This window comes from Papaver somniferum, chromosome 6 (assembly GCF_003573695.1).
Source record: "Papaver somniferum cultivar HN1 chromosome 6, ASM357369v1, whole genome shotgun sequence".
Classification (NCBI taxonomy): domain Eukaryota; kingdom Viridiplantae; phylum Streptophyta; class Magnoliopsida; order Ranunculales; family Papaveraceae; genus Papaver; species Papaver somniferum.
This window is the reverse complement of record NC_039363.1, coordinates 2,814,646-2,834,039: the sequence shown is the minus strand read 5'-3', so window position 1 is coordinate 2,834,039 and position 19,394 is coordinate 2,814,646. Positions and strand designations below refer to the sequence as shown.

The 19,394-nt window shown below is 37.9% G+C and overlaps 2 protein-coding genes across 2 annotated transcripts; both read left to right on the top strand.

Annotated features, from left to right (window-relative positions):
- The first annotated feature begins 12,121 nt into the window (after window positions 1-12,121).
- On the top strand, window positions 12,122-12,976 carry LOC113290320 (F-box protein At5g07610-like). Its single transcript, XM_026539931.1, has one exon. It carries the CDS (start codon window positions 12,122-12,124, stop codon window positions 12,974-12,976), a length of 855 nt encoding a protein of 284 aa, XP_026395716.1.
- A 1,492-nt stretch (window positions 12,977-14,468) lies between these two features.
- On the top strand, window positions 14,469-15,814 carry LOC113290319. Its single transcript, XM_026539930.1, has 2 exons — window positions 14,469-15,266; window positions 15,383-15,814. Exons 1-2 carry the CDS (start codon window positions 14,469-14,471, stop codon window positions 15,812-15,814), a joined length of 1,230 nt encoding a protein of 409 aa, XP_026395715.1.
- The last annotated feature ends 3,580 nt before the right edge of the window (window positions 15,815-19,394 follow it).

Below are 19,394 nucleotides of genomic sequence, written 5' to 3'. Positions count from 1 at the left end.
ATCATAACCCATGTTGTCATATGTGTCTTACAGTCAGAATCACTATCCTTTGACTGGAGTTGACCAAACAAGATAAATAAATCAAATGTAATCCGAATTCCTAACCGGATCTCTGCGAATTTTCACTCGCAACTTTAATAATTGTGTTGCTGCTAGATCAAAAAAAAAAATCTTCATTCTTAACAGTCCGGTTGAGTCCTAGGAGAGAAATCATGTTCATCTAAGTAAGATATAGTTATTTTTCCGTAAATTGCAGCAGATAGGAATTTGTATTGCCATGAAATTTTGGCCATGAACAAAAAAGAAGAAGGTTTTTTCGGTGAAACAACGATATATTCATTCACATTCTATAAAAACATGAAATTAACATATCAACCATCACCATTCCATACATAATTATCTAGCTAGTACTTCTTAGAAGAAAAGATCGAGATAAAATGAAAATATTTCAACTCAACAACAGCGAATGATGAACATGCATTGACCATGAATACCAAAGAAAAGAAGACTCCAAGAATTACAGCAAGATCATAGCTGTTTGAGTTTGTTTCACAATAAACCTAACCTAATATCAACTGCATATACTACCAACAATTGCTCCATGTACGCTACAGAAACAGCAAAACTGAACCCTACAAAGAGAATAAAACCCTCGGTAAATAAAGCTACCTAATTGAACCTAACCATTACCTGCCAACGAAATTAATTTGCTAATCTATGTTTGGTTGATGCATGTAAGCACATGAATTTGGCCACAGCCTAAGACACGAGAATGGGGGCTTTGGGTGATGATAAACGGAAGCCACCATTGACGATGACACGACATGAGTGGGTTGCCCCAAAGAAATGACTAGCGGCAGCCTAAATAACTCCAGCTGTAGTAGTATATGTGTACGGCTAATAACGGGAGACTTGCCAAAAAAAAAATATATTAGGGTACACGTGTACGGTATTTTCATATCAGACTTTACCTATAAAAGAAGAAGGTTCTCCTGAAGAAAGACATGGCTTCTTAGGTAATTGTATTGTGTATATTGGGACTAGTCTCTTCATTATCCTCTGATAATTCAAGGGTGTTTACATTTGGCGACTTCACTGGGACTGGTCTTCAGTACCAATACAACATTCATGGAGTTCTCAACTACAAGGAACCTGAATGTCGTGAGATCGGATCTTCCCACCAAGGAAATGGGAGAATCCGTGCCATTCTCAGAAACCAATGAAGTACAGGATCAACAAGCAAATCTTGAGTTTGGAATGCCACTGACAGAAGGCTCGGGAAGACAGTGTCGAAGCCTACAAATAAGAGTGAATCAATCGAACATACCCGGAGCTGCACCTAGACATGTTGAAGTGGTCCAGCAAGTGCAGGCCCGGGCAGATGGAGTAATGTACCAACACACGAGCAACCTCAGCTCGACCCGCAACAACTCGAAATACAGGAAATGCGATAAGAATTGGCTAACTCGGATAAAAGGAGATTAGTTCTCATGAAGAGGCTAGCCGAACTCAACCCGAAGGAGGTGATGAAGACTCCGACCCTTTTGGAGCACCACAACATCCCCTTCTATTACAAAGTATAACTCAAGGTAACTCTTTCAGCAGACGACTTTCACCTTAATGGCAACTGCAAGATGAAACTTAGCTTATATAAAGACAACTCTCTTTATTGATGTTTAGAAAATCTCTCAAAACTAAACACAAGCTCTAATCTTGCTCGTATGATCAACCACAACTTTGGTGAACATATATATATATAGAACTATGAATTCCTTTTCCTAGTCATATTAACTTATTACATGTATTTCCTTTTCTTAGAACTAGATGACTTCTAATTCCCTTAGGATTACATCAATTTCCTAATCGTGTCCTAACCATCTTGTAAGTGACTTCTATGTTGAAGTTTAACCAACATTCTCCCCGTTAAGCTTCAACCTTACCCGTGACATATCTTGTACTCCAATCAATTGTCTCATTTCTTCAAACTTGATCCGAGCTAATGCCTTTGTCAATATATCTGCTTTCTGCTCAGTTCCTGGTATGTGTTCAACGTTGATGATCTTCTTCTCGATACATTCTCGTATGAAATGATACCTTTTGTGAATGTGTTTCATCTTCCCATAAAACACTGGATTTTTAGTGAGTGCAATTGCAGATTTATTATCAATCTTGATGAGAACTTTTTCAGGTTCTCTTCCTTTGATTTCACCCAACAGTTCTTGAAGCCATATTGATTGTTTAGCTGCTTCTGTTGCGGCCATAAACTCAGCTTCACAGGATGAGAGGGCTACAATGTCTTGCTTCTGTGAACACCATGTAATAGGTGCTTCTCCTGGATAAAATATATGACCAGTTGTACATTTTCCATCATCTTGGTCAATATTATGACTGTTGTCACTATACCCAACAATTCCTTTTGATCCTCCTCGACCATACTTCAATCCACAGCTGATTGTTCCTCTTAGATATCTCAATATCTGCTTTATTACATCACCATGAGACTTGCGTGGAATCTGCATATAACGGCTTGCTACTCCCACAGAGAAATCCAAATCTGGTCTTGTGTGTAACAAGTATCTAAGGCATCCAACATTTCTTCTATAACTCGTTGGACCAATCTCAGCTTCTTCTTGTGCCTTTGAAACTTTAAGTCCAAACTCCATTGGTATCTTAGTTGGATTACAAGTTTCAAGTCCTGCTTCTTTCAGAATTCTCCTTGCATAAGCTTCTTTTTTAATCTGAATCCCATCTACTCCTTGATGGACTTCTATGCCAAGGTAATAAGTGAGTTTTCCGAGGTCTGACATCTCAAACTTTGATGACATTTATCTCTTGAACTCATTGATCACCTTAAGGGAGTTGCCAGTCAAAAATAGATCATCTACATAGACTGCAATCACAAGAAGCGTTCCCTTTTCTTCTCTTCTGTATACTGATGTTCTTTAGAGCACTTAACAAATCTGATTTCTCTTAAGATTTGATCTAACTTTGTATTCCAGGATCGAGGAGCTTGTCTTAGACCATATAGAGCTTTTGATAACTTATAAACCTTATGCTCTTGTCCTTTTACTTCTAAACCTTCTGGTTGTTCAACATACACATCTTCTCAGAATTCACCATGTAAGAATGTTGTCTTAACGTCTAAATGGTGAATTTCCCATGAGTTTGATGTTTCCTCTGCAATTAATAAGCGTATTGTTTTAATTCTAGCAACTGGTGCAAAAACTTCATCAAAATCTATGCCTGATTCTTGTACATATCCTTTAGCTACAAGCCTTGCTTTGTATTTATTGACAGTACCATCAACATTCCGTTTTATTTTGAAGATCCACTTAAGACCAATCACTTTTACCCCACCTGGCTTATCAACTAGAAAAAAAGTCTTGTTTCTGTTGATTGAAATAATTTCTTCTCTACATGCTTGTGTCCATTTAGTCGAGACCTTTGCTTCCTGAAAATTCCTTGGTTCATCATTAACAGAAAGTAGCATAATCTCACATTCTTCTGCAGCTTGAAGAACATAATCCTCCAGGTACTGTGGCTTTTATATCTGTCTTGTTGATTTTCGCAGTGGAATGGGTTGAGTTATTTCATCGATCTCTTCTTCTTCTTCTTCTTCTTCTTCTTCTTCTACTTCTTCGTTATTCTCAGTGTTTTCATTATTCTCTTCTTCTTCTTGATTAACATCATTGTTTCCATTGGTATTGATGGTTATGGGTCCTTCGCCTTCATCAATTACTTGACCCCATCTCATGTGAAACATTCCTGGATCCCAACTTGGTCCATCATTAGTTTCTTTCCAGTTCCAGTTTTCTTTTTCATCGAATACCACATCTCGACTCACTATTACTCTTTTCGTTGTTGGATTGAATAATCTGTAAGCTTTGGATCCAGGCTCAATTCCTAGATGCACAAGAGTCTGAGATCGATCATCCAGTTTCTTAAGAGTTGTAGAGTCAACTTTTGCGTATGCTTTGCAACCAAACACTCTTAAATGATCTATGTTTGGTTTTCTCTTTCGCAAACTTTCATATGAAGTCATGTCTTTCAGAGCTTTCGTAGGTATCCTGTTTATTAGGTATGTGGAGTGTCGTACAGCTTCTCCCCATAGATAATTAGGTACTTGCATAGCCTTTAAAGAACTTCTTGTCATCTCCATTAGAGTCCTGTTTCTCCTCTCCACCACTCCATTTTTTTGTGGTAGCCCTCGAACCATCTTGTTCTGAGACATGGTTTTTAAGGTTCTGAAACTTATGTGTCTTAACCTTGCGTGCCACTTCCATGTATGATCTTCCAGTCTCATATTCAGACACAATTGCCTTCCAATCATGAGACTTATCTTGTAGAGTCTATTCTGTGAGCGTGAGACTCTAACTAAAAGTCTTCCACTTGGGTCATGAACTGTTAGATAATCTTGTCGCATTCTAACATCACATCCAACTTCTGTAGCTTGTCCTAAACTTAGAATGTTGCTTTGTAAGTTTGGGATGAAGTAGATGTTTGTGACAAGCTTCTGTTATCCGGTCTTGCTCTGAAATAGAATTGATCATTTCCCTTCAATTTCTACAGAAGATCCATCCCCAAACTTCACTTGTCCTTTGATTTTCTCATTGAGTTCAGAAAAGTAGTGTCTCTTACCAGTCATGTGATTGCTGGCTCCATTATCTAAATACCAGATTCCTTCTTCTCCATCCTTTGATTCGTAGTTCTTTGGTATTAGTTTCCCTTCGTTTAAGAATACAACTTCGTGCATGAAAAGAGCTGTATCTGCTTCCCTTGTTTCATTCTTGTTTGCTTCTTCCATCTTTTGTATTCTTTCAGGGCATACATAGGAGAAGTGTCCTGGTTTATCACATCTGTAACAAATAATGTTTGATCTATCCTTCTTTTCTTTCCCTTGGTTTTGATCATTCTGACTTGTTGTTCTATCTTGTGAGTTAAACCTTCCTCCCCTTCCTCGGCCTCTGTTTACTCTACCACCTCTTCCACGACCTCTTCCTATTGTCGCAGAGTTTTGTTGGTAAGAGTTTGTACAAGAGTTTTCCTTGAGTTTCTCCATTGTTTTCTTCATGAAGGATTCTCTCTTCATATGCTTTCAATCTTCCAATTATATCTTCATAGATAGTCTTCTTTAAATCTAAGACTTGTTCGAGAGAGGCAATGATATGAATATACTTGGATCTTGGTAAACTATTGAGAAACTTCTTTAGCAGTTTATCTTCATCAATGGATTGTCCAAGTGATGCAGCTTTTGAGGCTATCTCTGATAGCTTTCCTGCAAAGCTATCAATAGTATCAGTGTCTTTCATCTTCACTCTTTCAAATTCATAAATTAAGGTTTGCAGACGGGCTTCTTTAACTCGATCAGCTCCGAGATTACGTGCCTTTATTGCATCCCAAATTTTCTTTGAAGTTTCATGTTCACCAACTTGTAGAACAAGACATTCTGGTATTGCTTGAAAGAGTAATCCAATGGCAACATTTTTTTTGTCTGGGTCCAATGTACCAGGATCAATTGTTTCCCAAACTTTGTAGATTTTCATCAGTACCTTCATTCTCATGTCCCATACTGTGTAGTTTGTGGCGTTGAGGATTGGAACTTGTATTGATGGTGGCGTGAACTGTTTTACACCCACAATGGTGGTTTCGTTTTCCATGGCTCAGAAACAAGCTCTGATACCAATTAATGGCAACTGCAAGATGAAACTTAGCTTATATAAAGACAACTCTGTTTATTGATGTTTAGAAAATCTCTCAAAACTAAACACAAGCTCTAATCTTGCTCGTATGATCAACCACAACTTTGGTGAACATATATATATATAGAACTATGAATTCCTTTTCCTAGTCCTATTACCTTATTACATGTCTTTCCTTTTCTTAGAACTAGATGACTTCTAATTCCCTTATGATTACATCAATTTTTCTAATTTTGTCCTAACCAGCTTGTTAGTGACTTCTATGTTGAAGTTTAACCAACACACCTGTCAGGCAAAATCTCCAACGTAGCGAAACGCCAAGCAACATCCATATGACCAAAGAAGGCTCTCGGAATTCAGAAGGACAACCGAGCAAGGAAACAGATCAAGTCACAATGTCAGAAGGTGGCTTAACCCCACCAACGACAAATTTTACCATGCAGTCTCCTTTCACTCAAGGATTTCGAAGACGCATGTTCCCGAACCAATGACGCGATAGAATTCAAGGCATATGAAGATAAGCAATGGGGACATTCGGTAACATACGCCAAGGACGAAGCAGTGTTTTAAAAACCGGACCGGACCGGCCGGTTCAACCAGTAAACCGGTGAACCAGTTGGAAAACCGGTCTGGTTCATCTATGATCCACTAATATGCAGAAAAAGCCAGTTAACCGGATGACCTTGATGGTTCAAACAGTGAACCAACTGACCCAGTTGGATTTTTAGCCGGTTCCGACGGTTTCTTTTCCGTCCACAAAAAGTAGGTTTCAGATTATTTTTTTTTTCTCAAAGAGGAATTTGAGATATGAATGAAGTATCTTAATTTAGTTAAGGAGAAAAAGAATGTTATCGTGAGGATAAACTTTGGGGTTCTTCTTTGATGCCTAAGATGGTGTTTCCATAATTTATACTTTGGGGTTCTTCTTCGATGACTAAAATGGTGTTTCCATGGTCAGTTAAATTAGTGTTGTTGGATTAGATCAAAAGGAAACATATTGGTAGAATTATGCGGAGAAATAAAAGGTCAAATAGGTAAACAGAAAATATAGAGAGAACTATGGAGGCAGACTAAAGTGGATGTTTGGTTTTTCTATTATAAATCGATTAATAGAAAAAGGGACAGATGCTAGGGTTTCTTTTTAGGATGAAATACCCTTAAGATCCTTGCAAACACGTGGGGTGGATGAGTTAATCGATCACTAGCTGTATTCTTTTTATGCCCACACCTGATTTCTTTAAGCCCACACTAAATGAATCTTCTTTTTAAGCCCACACGAGCTTAACCACCAAGTTAATAATTTTTCCTGTTATATAAACTGACCCAGTGAACAAGTGGGTTAACCAGCGACCCTTGACCCAGTAAGTTTGTCGGTTCGATATCCGGGCCGGTTTTCAAAACATTGGGACGAAGGCACTAACAGATAAGGCAAGCGACAAACTTCAGGGATGGAAAATGATATAAAAGGAGTGGCGATTCGAGTGAAGTAGTAGAACCACCAGACTTCCCGTGTTTATTAAAAACTTTTATTGAACTCCTGGAAGAGTGGCGTAAATACGGAGACAAAACCCTCCCATCTCCAGCAAAAGTGTAACTACTGGAAATCCAGTAGTACACCCGAAGTGATAGTAGCAAAATCTGAATCATACTAAATAATATAAACCAACGATCTTTATTGATGAAATCATTCAAAGTAATATGGATACAATTTCTTATTGATGAAATCATTCAAAGTAATATGGATACAATTTCTTGGATACAAGGAAACCCTAATTTCACTCTAGACTTACTTCTCCCACTCATTCCCAAAAAATCCCCCCTCATCTTGCCCAGTGTCCTTTATTTATAGGCTAATAAACTCTAATGGATTATATCTCACTTTACTTCGTTAAGATCTCGCAGTAGCAATTTACACTTCGTCCAGACCGTTTTCCATAAAGTTTTTCCCCTTCTTTTGCTTATCTCACATGGGCTTGTCGGGACACCTGTCTCTTTCTTGCTCCATAATTTATCTATCTCGTAGATTATCTTTTCGGCCATGTAATCCTACTTCGTCCCTTACGACTTCTTATTTGATATCTTGTTGGATACTTCAACTTGGTGCGGGTTTCTTCCCTTTAGCACTCGCTCTTTTCGTACTTCGCCTGAGTGATCGACTACGAGATAACTATGACCTTTGATTTGACAAGTTCTCTAACTGAGATCTTTTAATGAGATTCTTTATCTCTATTTCTTCTCTCTACGTCCGATGCGTGGAGGGTCTAATTCGTGTACCTACATTTTGCCTTTTCTTATTCTGTTCGAATCATACGAGAATGGAATAAGAACCGCTTTAGATTCCCTTACCACCACGTTCTCCACTTTCATGCCTCCAAGTGACCACGTTCCTTGAGCAACTGCTTATTGCCGGTTAGTATACCTCGAACGTGTCGTCAACCTACTAAACCGGTCACCCTTCCCATGATATTTAGATCCGACTCTGACTTTGTTCTGGTTTTCTTCTCCTTTTCTTCCTTCTGGTCTTTGAATTTTCTTTTTCTTCTGCCATCCCATTCTCGACCCTCTATTCGTCTTTTGTCATCATGGCTTCCTAAAAGGTTTTCACAACTACCTCCTCACTCAAGTCCCTTAAGGAATTCCAAGCTGATTTTCAGAGGAAGGGATTGACCTTAACTACTGCGGTCGATTCTCCCATGAGTCCACCTGTTACTGCTACTCATAACATGGAACTTACCGATAAGTGGATTCAATCGGGTACATGGTCGGCCAACAAGATGATCATTATTGTTAGTCAGTTGAGGGCTGGATTATCGTTCCCACTTTATGATCCTTCTAACCCTATCTTTCTTGAGATTCTGAGAAAGCTGCAATACGGAGCCTTTCAGCTTTCTGGTAACGCAATCCACATTTTCAACGAGTTTAAAATTCGTTCTTCCAATGGTATCTTGCATATTCCATTAACAGCCGAAGAATTTGACCCTCGTGACTTTAACGTGGATTCTTTCGTGTCCAACTATTCAGCGAAGTTCACAAGCACAAGATAGCATCAGAAGTGGGGCAACGATCTTGTTCGAAATACTGTCGCGGATCTGATCAAGTCTCTCTTATTATATGTGGATTCCCCGCTCCGCCTTTCTTGCGATGATGGTTGGGCGACGTTTCCTATGGTGGTGAGTGGCCCTTTCATTTGGGGTTACGACGAGAAAGATATTCCTCGTCAAGGACCTCTTCCTAAACACCGTTATCTCGCTGATTGTGATGCCTGGAGACTTCGATGGTCTATGTAGGCCGAGGTATTACTTCCTTTGTGATAACCTTTTCTACCAGGTATTCACTTCGTCCATTATCCTTCCTTAGATTTTAAATCTTTACTCCTTTTAGGAAAATGCTCTTCTCGTTAAGCAATCTACTTCGGGGTCATCAAAGGAGAGAAAAAGGTGTGATCATCCTACTCCTCCTCCTCCTTATTCTCAGGTGTTTTAATTTGTCATCACTGTTTCCTTGCTTGCTCCCACTTTCTAGTTATTTTCCGTGTAACATTACTATTTCACAGACGGGTACCCCTTCTTATGGCGAGCCCAAAAAACAACAAAAGGTCTTGGATTAGGATTCCTTGGATGTCATTCTTACCAATCCCTATGTTCCTCCTAAGCTTCCACCCTCTCGTTCTCATACCACTTCCTCTGTCAAAGCAATAGACCCTCATGTTTTCCCTGAAGTTAACCCCCACGAGGATCCTTCGATCGGCGAGAAATAGAAACAAATTACTCCGCCGCCTATATCTGACCATATTTACGACCCTGACATGAAGTTTCTATAGGAAGTTTATGTCAAAGCTCGCGAAGATATAGCTCTGAAGTCCCGTTCCCTAGAATCCTTAGTGACCTTTAGCTCCAACGATTTTCTTTCCCAAGATCCTTCTGTGATGCTAAACGCCTCCATGAACTTGTCTCTCCAGCAACATTTCGCCTTACTGTGCTAGGTAACTCTCTTGTACTTATTCAGCTCGACTTCCTCTTGCTTTGAGGCTTATTTCTAATTGGGTTCTTGATTTTCAGGAGGTCAATCGACATATGGCCAGCCTCATGGAGATTAAAATGGTCCGTGAGAAAGCCAAGAAGGATAAAGCCCAAATCAACACCTTGGAGGAACAACTCAAGCAGGAAAAGGAGCACTCTGACAAGCAAAGCCAAAGGATAGGGAAGCTTTTAAGTAAGTTCCCTGATTTCGTAGATTCATTTTCGCTTTTACTTTTATTTCTGTTATTTTCTTATTTCGTAATTCGTCAAGCCCGATGCATGCAACGCCAAATGAATGTCTCTGAAGCGTCCGCCTCGTTAGAAGATCTTCGTGCCGAGAACATGAATCTCGTGACCCAAAATGATTGTTACGCGTCTAAATGCCGGTCTATTACGAGGAAAAATACCGAGTAAGGTAGCCTTACTTGTCCGCGAACCCAGAAAGCCATGTGATGATTCGTCTGAATTTTTCTCTTCATCCTCTCCTGTTATATCTGCAACTGGAAGCGAAGAAGAAGAAGTCGCAGAACATGACGAAATTGCTTTAGGAGGTGAATATGTTGCTTATGATGATGATGATGATGGTAATGGTGGTGATGGTGGGAATGGTGGTAATCGTGGAAACGAGGAGGAGGAGATTCAGGAGGAGGAGGATGAAGGTAATGATGAGGATGAGGATGGAAATGGTGGTGCTAGAGATGATGAAGAGGGGGATGAGGATGATGGTAATGATGAAAATGGTAAGGAAAGAGCAAACACCATGACTACTCCCTACACTTCCGAAGAGAATTGTGCCATTACGAGAGCTTGGTTGACAGTCACAAACCATTTTGAAATGCTAGACAAAGACATTGATGAAACATAGGATGCTTGGTGGAACCTCGTATTCATCGTCTTTGTTGCTTTGGACGGAAATCACAACTCAAGGTCTTTGAAACAAGTCAAGGAACGCTTCAAGGAGATAAAATTCGAGTGTGATGTTTTGAAAAGAGAATTTACGACCGTAAGGGAAGCCTTTACGGATATGCTGAGTGTTATAAGAGTAAGTATTTAAACAAGAGGTAAAACTTATCCAAAACTTTGATCTATACTAACTAAGTATGTTTGCGTTTGCGTTTCAGATAAAGAAGGCGTATGCATACTACGAGCTGCTTCGTGAGAAAAAGTTTGAGTTACATGATTGTTATTTTATCTTCAATGGAACCATGTATAGTTACATGCTTTATGATTGAGTGTAGAAGTGCACCGTTATCATGTATTGAATTTAACCCTATGAAAGATGTATGACTTTTACAATTCAATGAAATGGTACTATGAAATCAGAAATTATTAAAAAAAAAAAAGTTTGAGTCGTCAATATTAGAGATGTATAAAAAAATGACTCTCATTTAATATGAAAGGGTCGTCCATATATAGTAATGCTTAACTGACGACCCTTAGAGTGATAGCTACAGAGAGTAAAAGGTTTTTTAGTCGTTCGGTATTAAATATATAGAGTTAACGACTCTAGATGACCTAAAAGATGTAGTCGTCATCTTTTAGGAACTTCATTGACGATTTTTCATAACTGAACATTGGAGTCGTTTATTTTGGTGCCAATTTATTAACGACTCTAAAGGGTCGTTAGTTAATTGTACTCACGACCTAACGACCCTCACAATGAGTTGTTGAATAATGACCATGAATCGACCACTTGGAACGCCACTTATGAGATTTGAAGAGTATAGGAAGTTTACCTGATTGTTTTGAGCTCCGGGTTCTTCATTTTGAGGATTGGTTCCTTCATTTTGAGCAATAGGATCTTCATTTGCATCATTTATCAAAGCTTCCTCTATTAACATCTCTTCATCAAACATCCAATCCATAGGATTAGTTGAGACAATCTCACCATCAACACAATCATGTATATTGTTTAAACCTTCACCAACATCACTTCCTCCACTAGAATCACTCATTTCAAATAACCATTAGTTTTCCCCCAAAACTCACCTCCTTCTTCTCCACAACACAAAAACACAAATTTTCTTTTATTAAAATTTTATCCATAATCTGATTTTAATCTACTCAAATTAATTAACAACTAATCAACACTCAATTAACACTAATGATCCAGGGGTAATTTAGCCATTTGTAAAAAAGTTGGATAAGGGATAACTCCCAATTACTATTTCATGAACTTTTTTTGTTCTGTAAAATCACTAGTAGTATTCAAGTCTGTATCAAAGCATTAGTATTCTCTCATTTCCGAATCAAATTTCATGCAAAAACATTATGTGCTTCAGAAGAACAAACCCTCATTATCTGGATTGTTTTTTCTCAAATATGATGGGACACACTATGATGTGCTTTTGCTTGTTCATGAACCCAAAGTCAGAAACAATATCAGTTTCGTAATCCAAGTCAATGAACAGCAACCAGATTTTACGTATTGAACAATCTTGTAATGGTCTTCTTTTGTGCTGCGGGCCTTACCCTAGTTCTCATACCGGAACTCGCTATATTTACAATCCTTCCACAAGACATTACAGAACCATTCCACCACCACCTCAGTACCAAAAAGAACTCAGTTGGGAGGATTGGTTTGAATTCCAGTTCTATTTAGCTTTCAGTCCACAAAAATCACCTAACTATGAAATTGCATGTGTCTGGAGTACTGATCATAAAACTCATATGTATAAGATAGCAATCTATTCTTCGGAAACATGTTCATGGAGACTTGTTTATCATATCTTTCGTATCCCTAGCTACCGTGGTTTTTATTGGAATGGATGTCTGAATTGGATCAAGTCGGGCATCCATACTTTAGTTTACTTTGATATTGCTCAGCAAGTACTAAAAAGTTCACCCTTTAGCGATGAAATGGATAAATATAGCTCTACAGTAGAGTATTATGGAGAGTGCATGGGTCATTTGTATCTTATTTTACGTGACAAGGCGTCAACATCCAATTGCTTCAATGTCTTTGAGATGGAGATAGATTACAGTGGGTGGAAACCTATATCTCGAGTAGACCTTGGAGAATTAGCAAATCAGTATGGGAGTGGTGTTTCCATTAGTTATTTATATTACCGGATATTAAAGGTATTTGTTGAAGGAGAAGGTGATGAAGATGAATTGAAGGCGTTGATACTTTTACCTTACGAGATTATCTCTTACAATCTCAAAAAAGAGAGCTTCAACAAGATTTGTGATTATCCAGTGGATCGGTATGTTCACTATTCACAACATGATTATATTGGATCCTTTGCTAATGTTTGATGATATTACTTCGCGTTCAAATATTCTTCTGCATTTTTTTTTCAGGTTTATCTTAACCACTCCATGTTTTATCAGACACCTATGAAACATCATGTTGCTTGAGAGGCATATACAATTAAAACGCGTGTTAGTATGAGAAGCCGTACTTTCGTTTTATGGAGGCATCTATTTCTTAATCTCCGTTTGTTGTGAGCTTGATGTTATCTAGCTAATAAATCTATGTATCAAATATGTTGTTCCCAATTTAACCAGGATTTTGTTTTGAAGATTTAGTACTCTGCTTTATAAATCCTGCAATATTGAATGCAATTTGGAATGGCACAACACAATACGGTTTAGAGTTTTAATGCATATGTGTTTTCTATCCGGCCGGTTTTACCACTATATACCCAACAATTTGGTCGGTCATGATAAAATAGTCAGATGAACTTCAAGAATATCGAGATCAAAACCAAAAATACAATTAAAAGGTACTAACACAAAGTAATTGGTGAAGAGAAGTAATATAATCCAACCATTTGATCGAGTTTTTTCTTCTAGAAAAAAAGATTTTATCATAAACAATGGAGTAAGTCTTGAATCTTGATTAGCGTAAGTTAACGCCTCAGATGACGAAAGAATTATCATATGCCCCGGAGGATAGATTATGACGGGCTATGCTTGGCATTCAAATATCCACTGCAAATGAAACTTGTCTAAAGGTACTTAAAGGTAGCAGAGGTCGAGTTATTGATGTGAAATGGATCCAAAATTTTCATAAAAACACCATAAAATTTTATGAGAGCGCGTAGAAAACTTCCATAAAGAAAAAAATACAAACAAACGGGTATCCCACAAAAACATGAAAATTTCCTAAAAGGTCAGGGTTTGGAGGCCCACATATACTGGGATCCGGCAAATGGAGAGATGGATTCAGTTTAGTTCAATGATAATAATGTGAAGTACTGCAATAATCATGGTATTATTCACCACCAGAAAATTTAACACTTGGTTCTTCTTCACATGGATCCTGAGACTGGTGTAAGCGGAGTGTACGAACAAGCTCAGCTCAATAGGACAAGAATTGCAGCCGTTTCAAGTTTTCTTTGCCCAAGCATGCATGAAATTTGGGGATAAGGGGAATGACATCCACGCTCTAACTTTATTGGAGCTTGAGGGTTTGGCCATTGCCTCGTTATCATCTTCAACTTTTTATGAACACAAGGAAATTTTTCATCTTTTTAAATCATTAAAACATTTTAGCATTTTCATCACTATGAGCAACTTAGTTGTGAAAGCAGAGAAACATCCACATAAAAACATTTCAATAACACCATCAGAAGCGAAACTTGTGATATATTTCTTATGCATTTTTGTAGTCATTTTAATTATTTTCCAAATCCAACTTCTGGTGACTCCATCTTCATTTACTTCTTCTTTCTCTTTATCCCATAAATGGGGTAAACTAGTTAATAGTGATTTGTACTTAAACTGTTCACTAGAACTCAAATCAATGGCGTCTAGACTACGACAATCCGTTGCGTTTCTTCCGTTGAAGGATTTGAGATATGCTCAAACAGCTCATCAAGGTCATACTTGGTTCATGTCTTCCATGTATGATACACATGAAGAAGGTGAAGTTCAGTACCAGAAATTTCCATCAAATGCATCAAAAGGAAGGTTACTTTGTATAATGGGACGTGATGGTCACGACGGGTCATGGAATTCTTACGCCTTGGCTTTTCCAGATGCCTTGCCAGAAAATGCTACACTTTTCAGAGGACTAACATTTGTTTCGTATAATCATTATAATTATGGTAATATTTGGCATGGGTTATCAGCCCTTTTTCCATTTGTAGCTTGGCATAGAAGAGTCGGTGAGTGCTCGTTACCCGCACGATGGATTTTGTATCATTGGGGTGAACTAAGGAGGGATATGAGCGTTTGGTTAAAAACATTATTGAAAGCTAGTTTTAATGGGCAAGTTCATATTGAGACATTTGACGGGTTGAAAAATGACCAACCGGCTTGCTTTGAAGAAGCTGTTGTTATGAGGCATAATGAAGGTGGACTGTCTAGGGAAAGAAGAATCGAAGTTTATGATTTGTTGAGGTGCAAAGCTAGAGCGCATTGTAATGTGAGTTTGGAACGAACGGATTCACAAATCGGGTTGACAATGTTTATGAGAACCGGAGCAAGATCGTTTAAGAATCAGTCTATGGTTATTGAGATATTTGGAAGAGAATGTGCTAAGGTTGAAGGTTGCAGAATAAAAGTTGCTTACTCCAATAACCTTACCTTTTGTGAGCAGGTAAAATTCTGTTCTTCTGCTAATTCGCATCTTTATACGTTCAAATCCTTCCGTATTACGTTGAGTTGTTGCTCTGCTTTTATGAGGAATGCAGGATTAACAGATTTTTGATGCAGGTAAGTTTGATGAGTTCCACCGATATCTTGGTATCTCCGCACGGAGCACAGCTAACAAACATGTTCTTCATGGACAAGAATAGCAGCGTAATGGAATTCTTCCCGAAGGGTTGGCTCAAACTAGCTGGTGTAGGGCAATACGTTTATCACTGGATAGCTAGTTGGTCCGGAATGAAACATCAAGGTGCATGGAGAGATCCATATCCAGACCCTGATCAGCCACAATGTGAATTCCAAGAAGATGACCCCCGCTGTATGAAGATTTACAAAGGTGCAAAGATCGGTTATAATGAGACGTTTTTCGCTGAATGGGCTACAAATGTACTTAGTGAAGTGAAAAAGAGCAAACAAGATCGTTCCTCAAGTAAAACTCATTTGGGGATGGATAATAAGCTGCAACAACTTCATGCAAGCGGATGTGCTTGTGGTTAAAATAAGTGAAAACTACAGGAAAATCCATTCTCCCAGATCTTTCCACTGTGAAACCCACGCTCCCAAAACTAAAGACGCGCACCCATTTTCTGGAAGAAAATTATTCTCAGACCCATAATTTATAAAATTCGGTTGTCGTTCTTTTTTCTTCTTCATCATCTTCAATTCTTTTTAACTCAGATAAGGAGATCGAAGAATTTAGACAACGAATATTCGAGGGAGAGTTTGCTACTATGATTTTGGTTGAATCAAAGAAGAAACTGAGATTGGGGTTTTTTCAATCAGATGGAAGGTTGATGTTCAAGAAGAGGAAAGGGGATCTGTGAGATTTTGAAATCAAAGCAGATGAGAAGAAATTGCTGATTTTGAATTGCGAAAAATGGGTTGTAGTTTGTGTGTTGATTGGAATGGAAGAGGAATTCGAAGGCGGGTCTGTGATGTTGAGAAGATTTAAGAACTTGGGTTTGTCTTTGATTCCAAGATGGCAGCAGATGGTCTCGAAATTGTGATGTGAGTTCAACACAGGAAGATGCAGAAATTGGTTGGTCGATTCAGAAGTTTGACAGTGGTTCCGTCATCGTATGTGAAGGTATCAATAGAAGGTTTAAGAGATGGAAGTTTTGGCTGATGGAGATAAGGAAGAAAACGAGTTGCTTCCATCGATTTGGGTGAGTAATGGAGGACGTTAAGACAAGGAATGTGAAGCGGAGAAGAAAATGAAGATGTGTTTTTATCGAATTTGGCTTCACAACAAGGATTGATAGTGAACAGTTTCAGAAGTTATATCAGCCAGGGAAGAGAGGTAAGTTGTTGTTGTTGTTAACTTCAGTGAATAAAGTGCATTTTGATGAATGTATGAGGCTTATGTGAATGTTTAGGACAGTGGGTTTGTCTCTATTCCACATTTTCTGGTAAGAAAATGATTCTGGTAGTTTCCAAGATGCATCCATTACACAATCCGTCACCAACTCAAAACTGCACACAAGGTGCTTGGCTAAATGCCTGAATGACCGGCCAGTTCTTGTTGCCACCTTTTAACTATAGAGTGGTGAGTCTTTGCACAGGTTTTGGAGAGGATTTAAAGTGGTGTCTGAGTCTGTTTAGAAGATTACCAGTTGAGCTTGATTCAATAACAAGTTTCTTATGAATACACGAGTATTTGGCTCTGGTATTTGACGAGAAAACAAGGAAGAAAGGTGGGTCAGTTTGCCATATTTTCTTGACCCTGTAACAAAGGTTTGTTGCCGGTTTCAATGGGTTCATTAGTTGTTTTTCAAGGGGCAGTGGAAAATAGTTGTTGTGGATGCTTTTGTTTTGTTGCTTTTTTTCAGAATTAGTATGGTACTTTATAGTTTTAGTCGTTTTTGAGAGGTGTTGGTGTTGTTGGTTGGGAAGCCACATATGTATTTGGTCATATTGGTGTTGATGTTTGGTCATAATGGTTGAATAATTTGTTATGCAGCTATGACAATGGTTGCATAACATGTTATGCATCTACAAAAGTTGTTGCATAACTTGTTATGCAGTCCAGAAAACGGTTGCATAACACGTTATGCAGCTACTTTTTTCTTAGTATTGAAACCAACAAAAAATAAGGTTGCATAACTTGTCATGCACCTAAAATAATATCTACATAACATGTTATGCAGTCGTGAAAATAGATGCATAACCTGTTATGCATCCGAAAATATGACTGCATAATGCATTATGCGTCGATAAAATTGTTGCACAATCTTTTATGCATCGAGAAAATAAATGCATAATCTTATATGCATCCGTAAATATTGATGCATACTGCATTATGCATCAATTTTTTATGTACGCACTAAAATCAACCAAAAAAATGCATAACTTTGTTATCCAAATGCATAATTTGTTATGCAGTGGAGAAAATGGTTGCATAATTTGTTATGCATCTGCAGAATGTGTTATGCATCTTTTTTGGTGGCTGTGTAATGTATTGTGAATACATGAAAGAAGATGATGGTGTAAATACATGATTTTGACCAAGAGCCCCCGAATAACTGAAAGATAATGGTTTGTGTGGGAGTTAATGAAACATAAAAGAAGATGATGATGTGGTTATGACTGCATAACATGTCATTCAGTCGAGAAACTGTCTGCATAACATGTTATACATTCGTGAAAATGGATGCATAACCTGTTATGCATCTACAAAATTTGTTGCATAACTTGTTATGCAGTCCAGAAAACCTACATAACCTGTTATGCGTCCGAAAATATGGCTACATAATGCATTATGCATCGAGAAAATAGATGCATAATCTGATATGCATCCGTAAATATGGATGCATACTGCATTATGCATCAATTTTTTATATGTACGGCTAAAATCAACCAAAAAAATGGTAATATAACTTGTTATAGATGCATAATTTTGTTATCCAAATGCATAATTTGTTATGCAGTGGAGAAAATGGTTGCATAATTCGTTACGCGTCTGCAGAATGTGTTATGCATCGTTTTTGGTGACTGCATAATGGTTAAGTATCAAGTTTTCAAAAAATTTCCCTAAAATGAGGATCACCTCCGATTTTTTCGTTAAAAACAAAAATTTGATATTCTTGTTTGTACTCGCTGCGTAGCTCTTTTAAAAAGATTTCCAACGATATAAAGTTTGTAAAATTCTAAGGCGCGGATTTTTAGATATGTTATGTCCAAGTTGCGCTGCCAATTATACCCCTGAAAAATTAGGCTGCGTAACGAGTTATGCCTGAAAAGATAGTATGCATAACCAGTTATGTATTGATTCATATAATAATTTCATATAATTATGGGTGTCACGGTATACAAAATTAATTGTGGGCCTGAGAATGAGAAGATTATTTTTTTGGGTCTCCTCCTATTTTCCCCTAAATTAGGCGCAGGCCCAAAAAAAATAATATTCTCATTGTCAGGCCCACAATTAATTTTAGGTACCGTGACACCCATAATTCTCATTGCCAGACCCACAATTAATTGTATCAGTGCGTACATAACAAAATTGATGCATAATGCATTATGCATCTATTTTTTCGACGCATAAAAGATTGTGCAACAATTTTCTCGATGCATAATGCATTATGCAGCCATATTTTCGGATGCATAAAAGGTTATGCATCCAATTTCGCGACTGCATAACATGTTATGCATTTATTATTGTAGGTGCATGACAAGTTATGCAGTCTTTGTTATTGTTGGTTTTAATAGTGACAAAAAAGTTGTTGCGTAACGTGTTTTGTAATCGTTTTCTGAACTGCATAACAAGTTATGCAACAAACTTTGTAGATGCATAATAGGTTATGCATCCGTTTTTCACTACTGCATAACATGTTACGCAGACATTTTCTCGACTGCATAACAGGTTATGTATCCATAACAACATCATCATCATCTTTCATGTTTCAATATCTCCCATACAAACCAATAAAACATAAGCACCCAAATTCAGTTCATCGTTGTTGAGCTGATGCATTCACATTTATTTATGTGTGCGCTTCACATATTTATGTGGATGCTGGTGCTTCATTTATATTTATTGCAAAGGAGCATACCATTTAAATAATAGTTAATTAAAGTA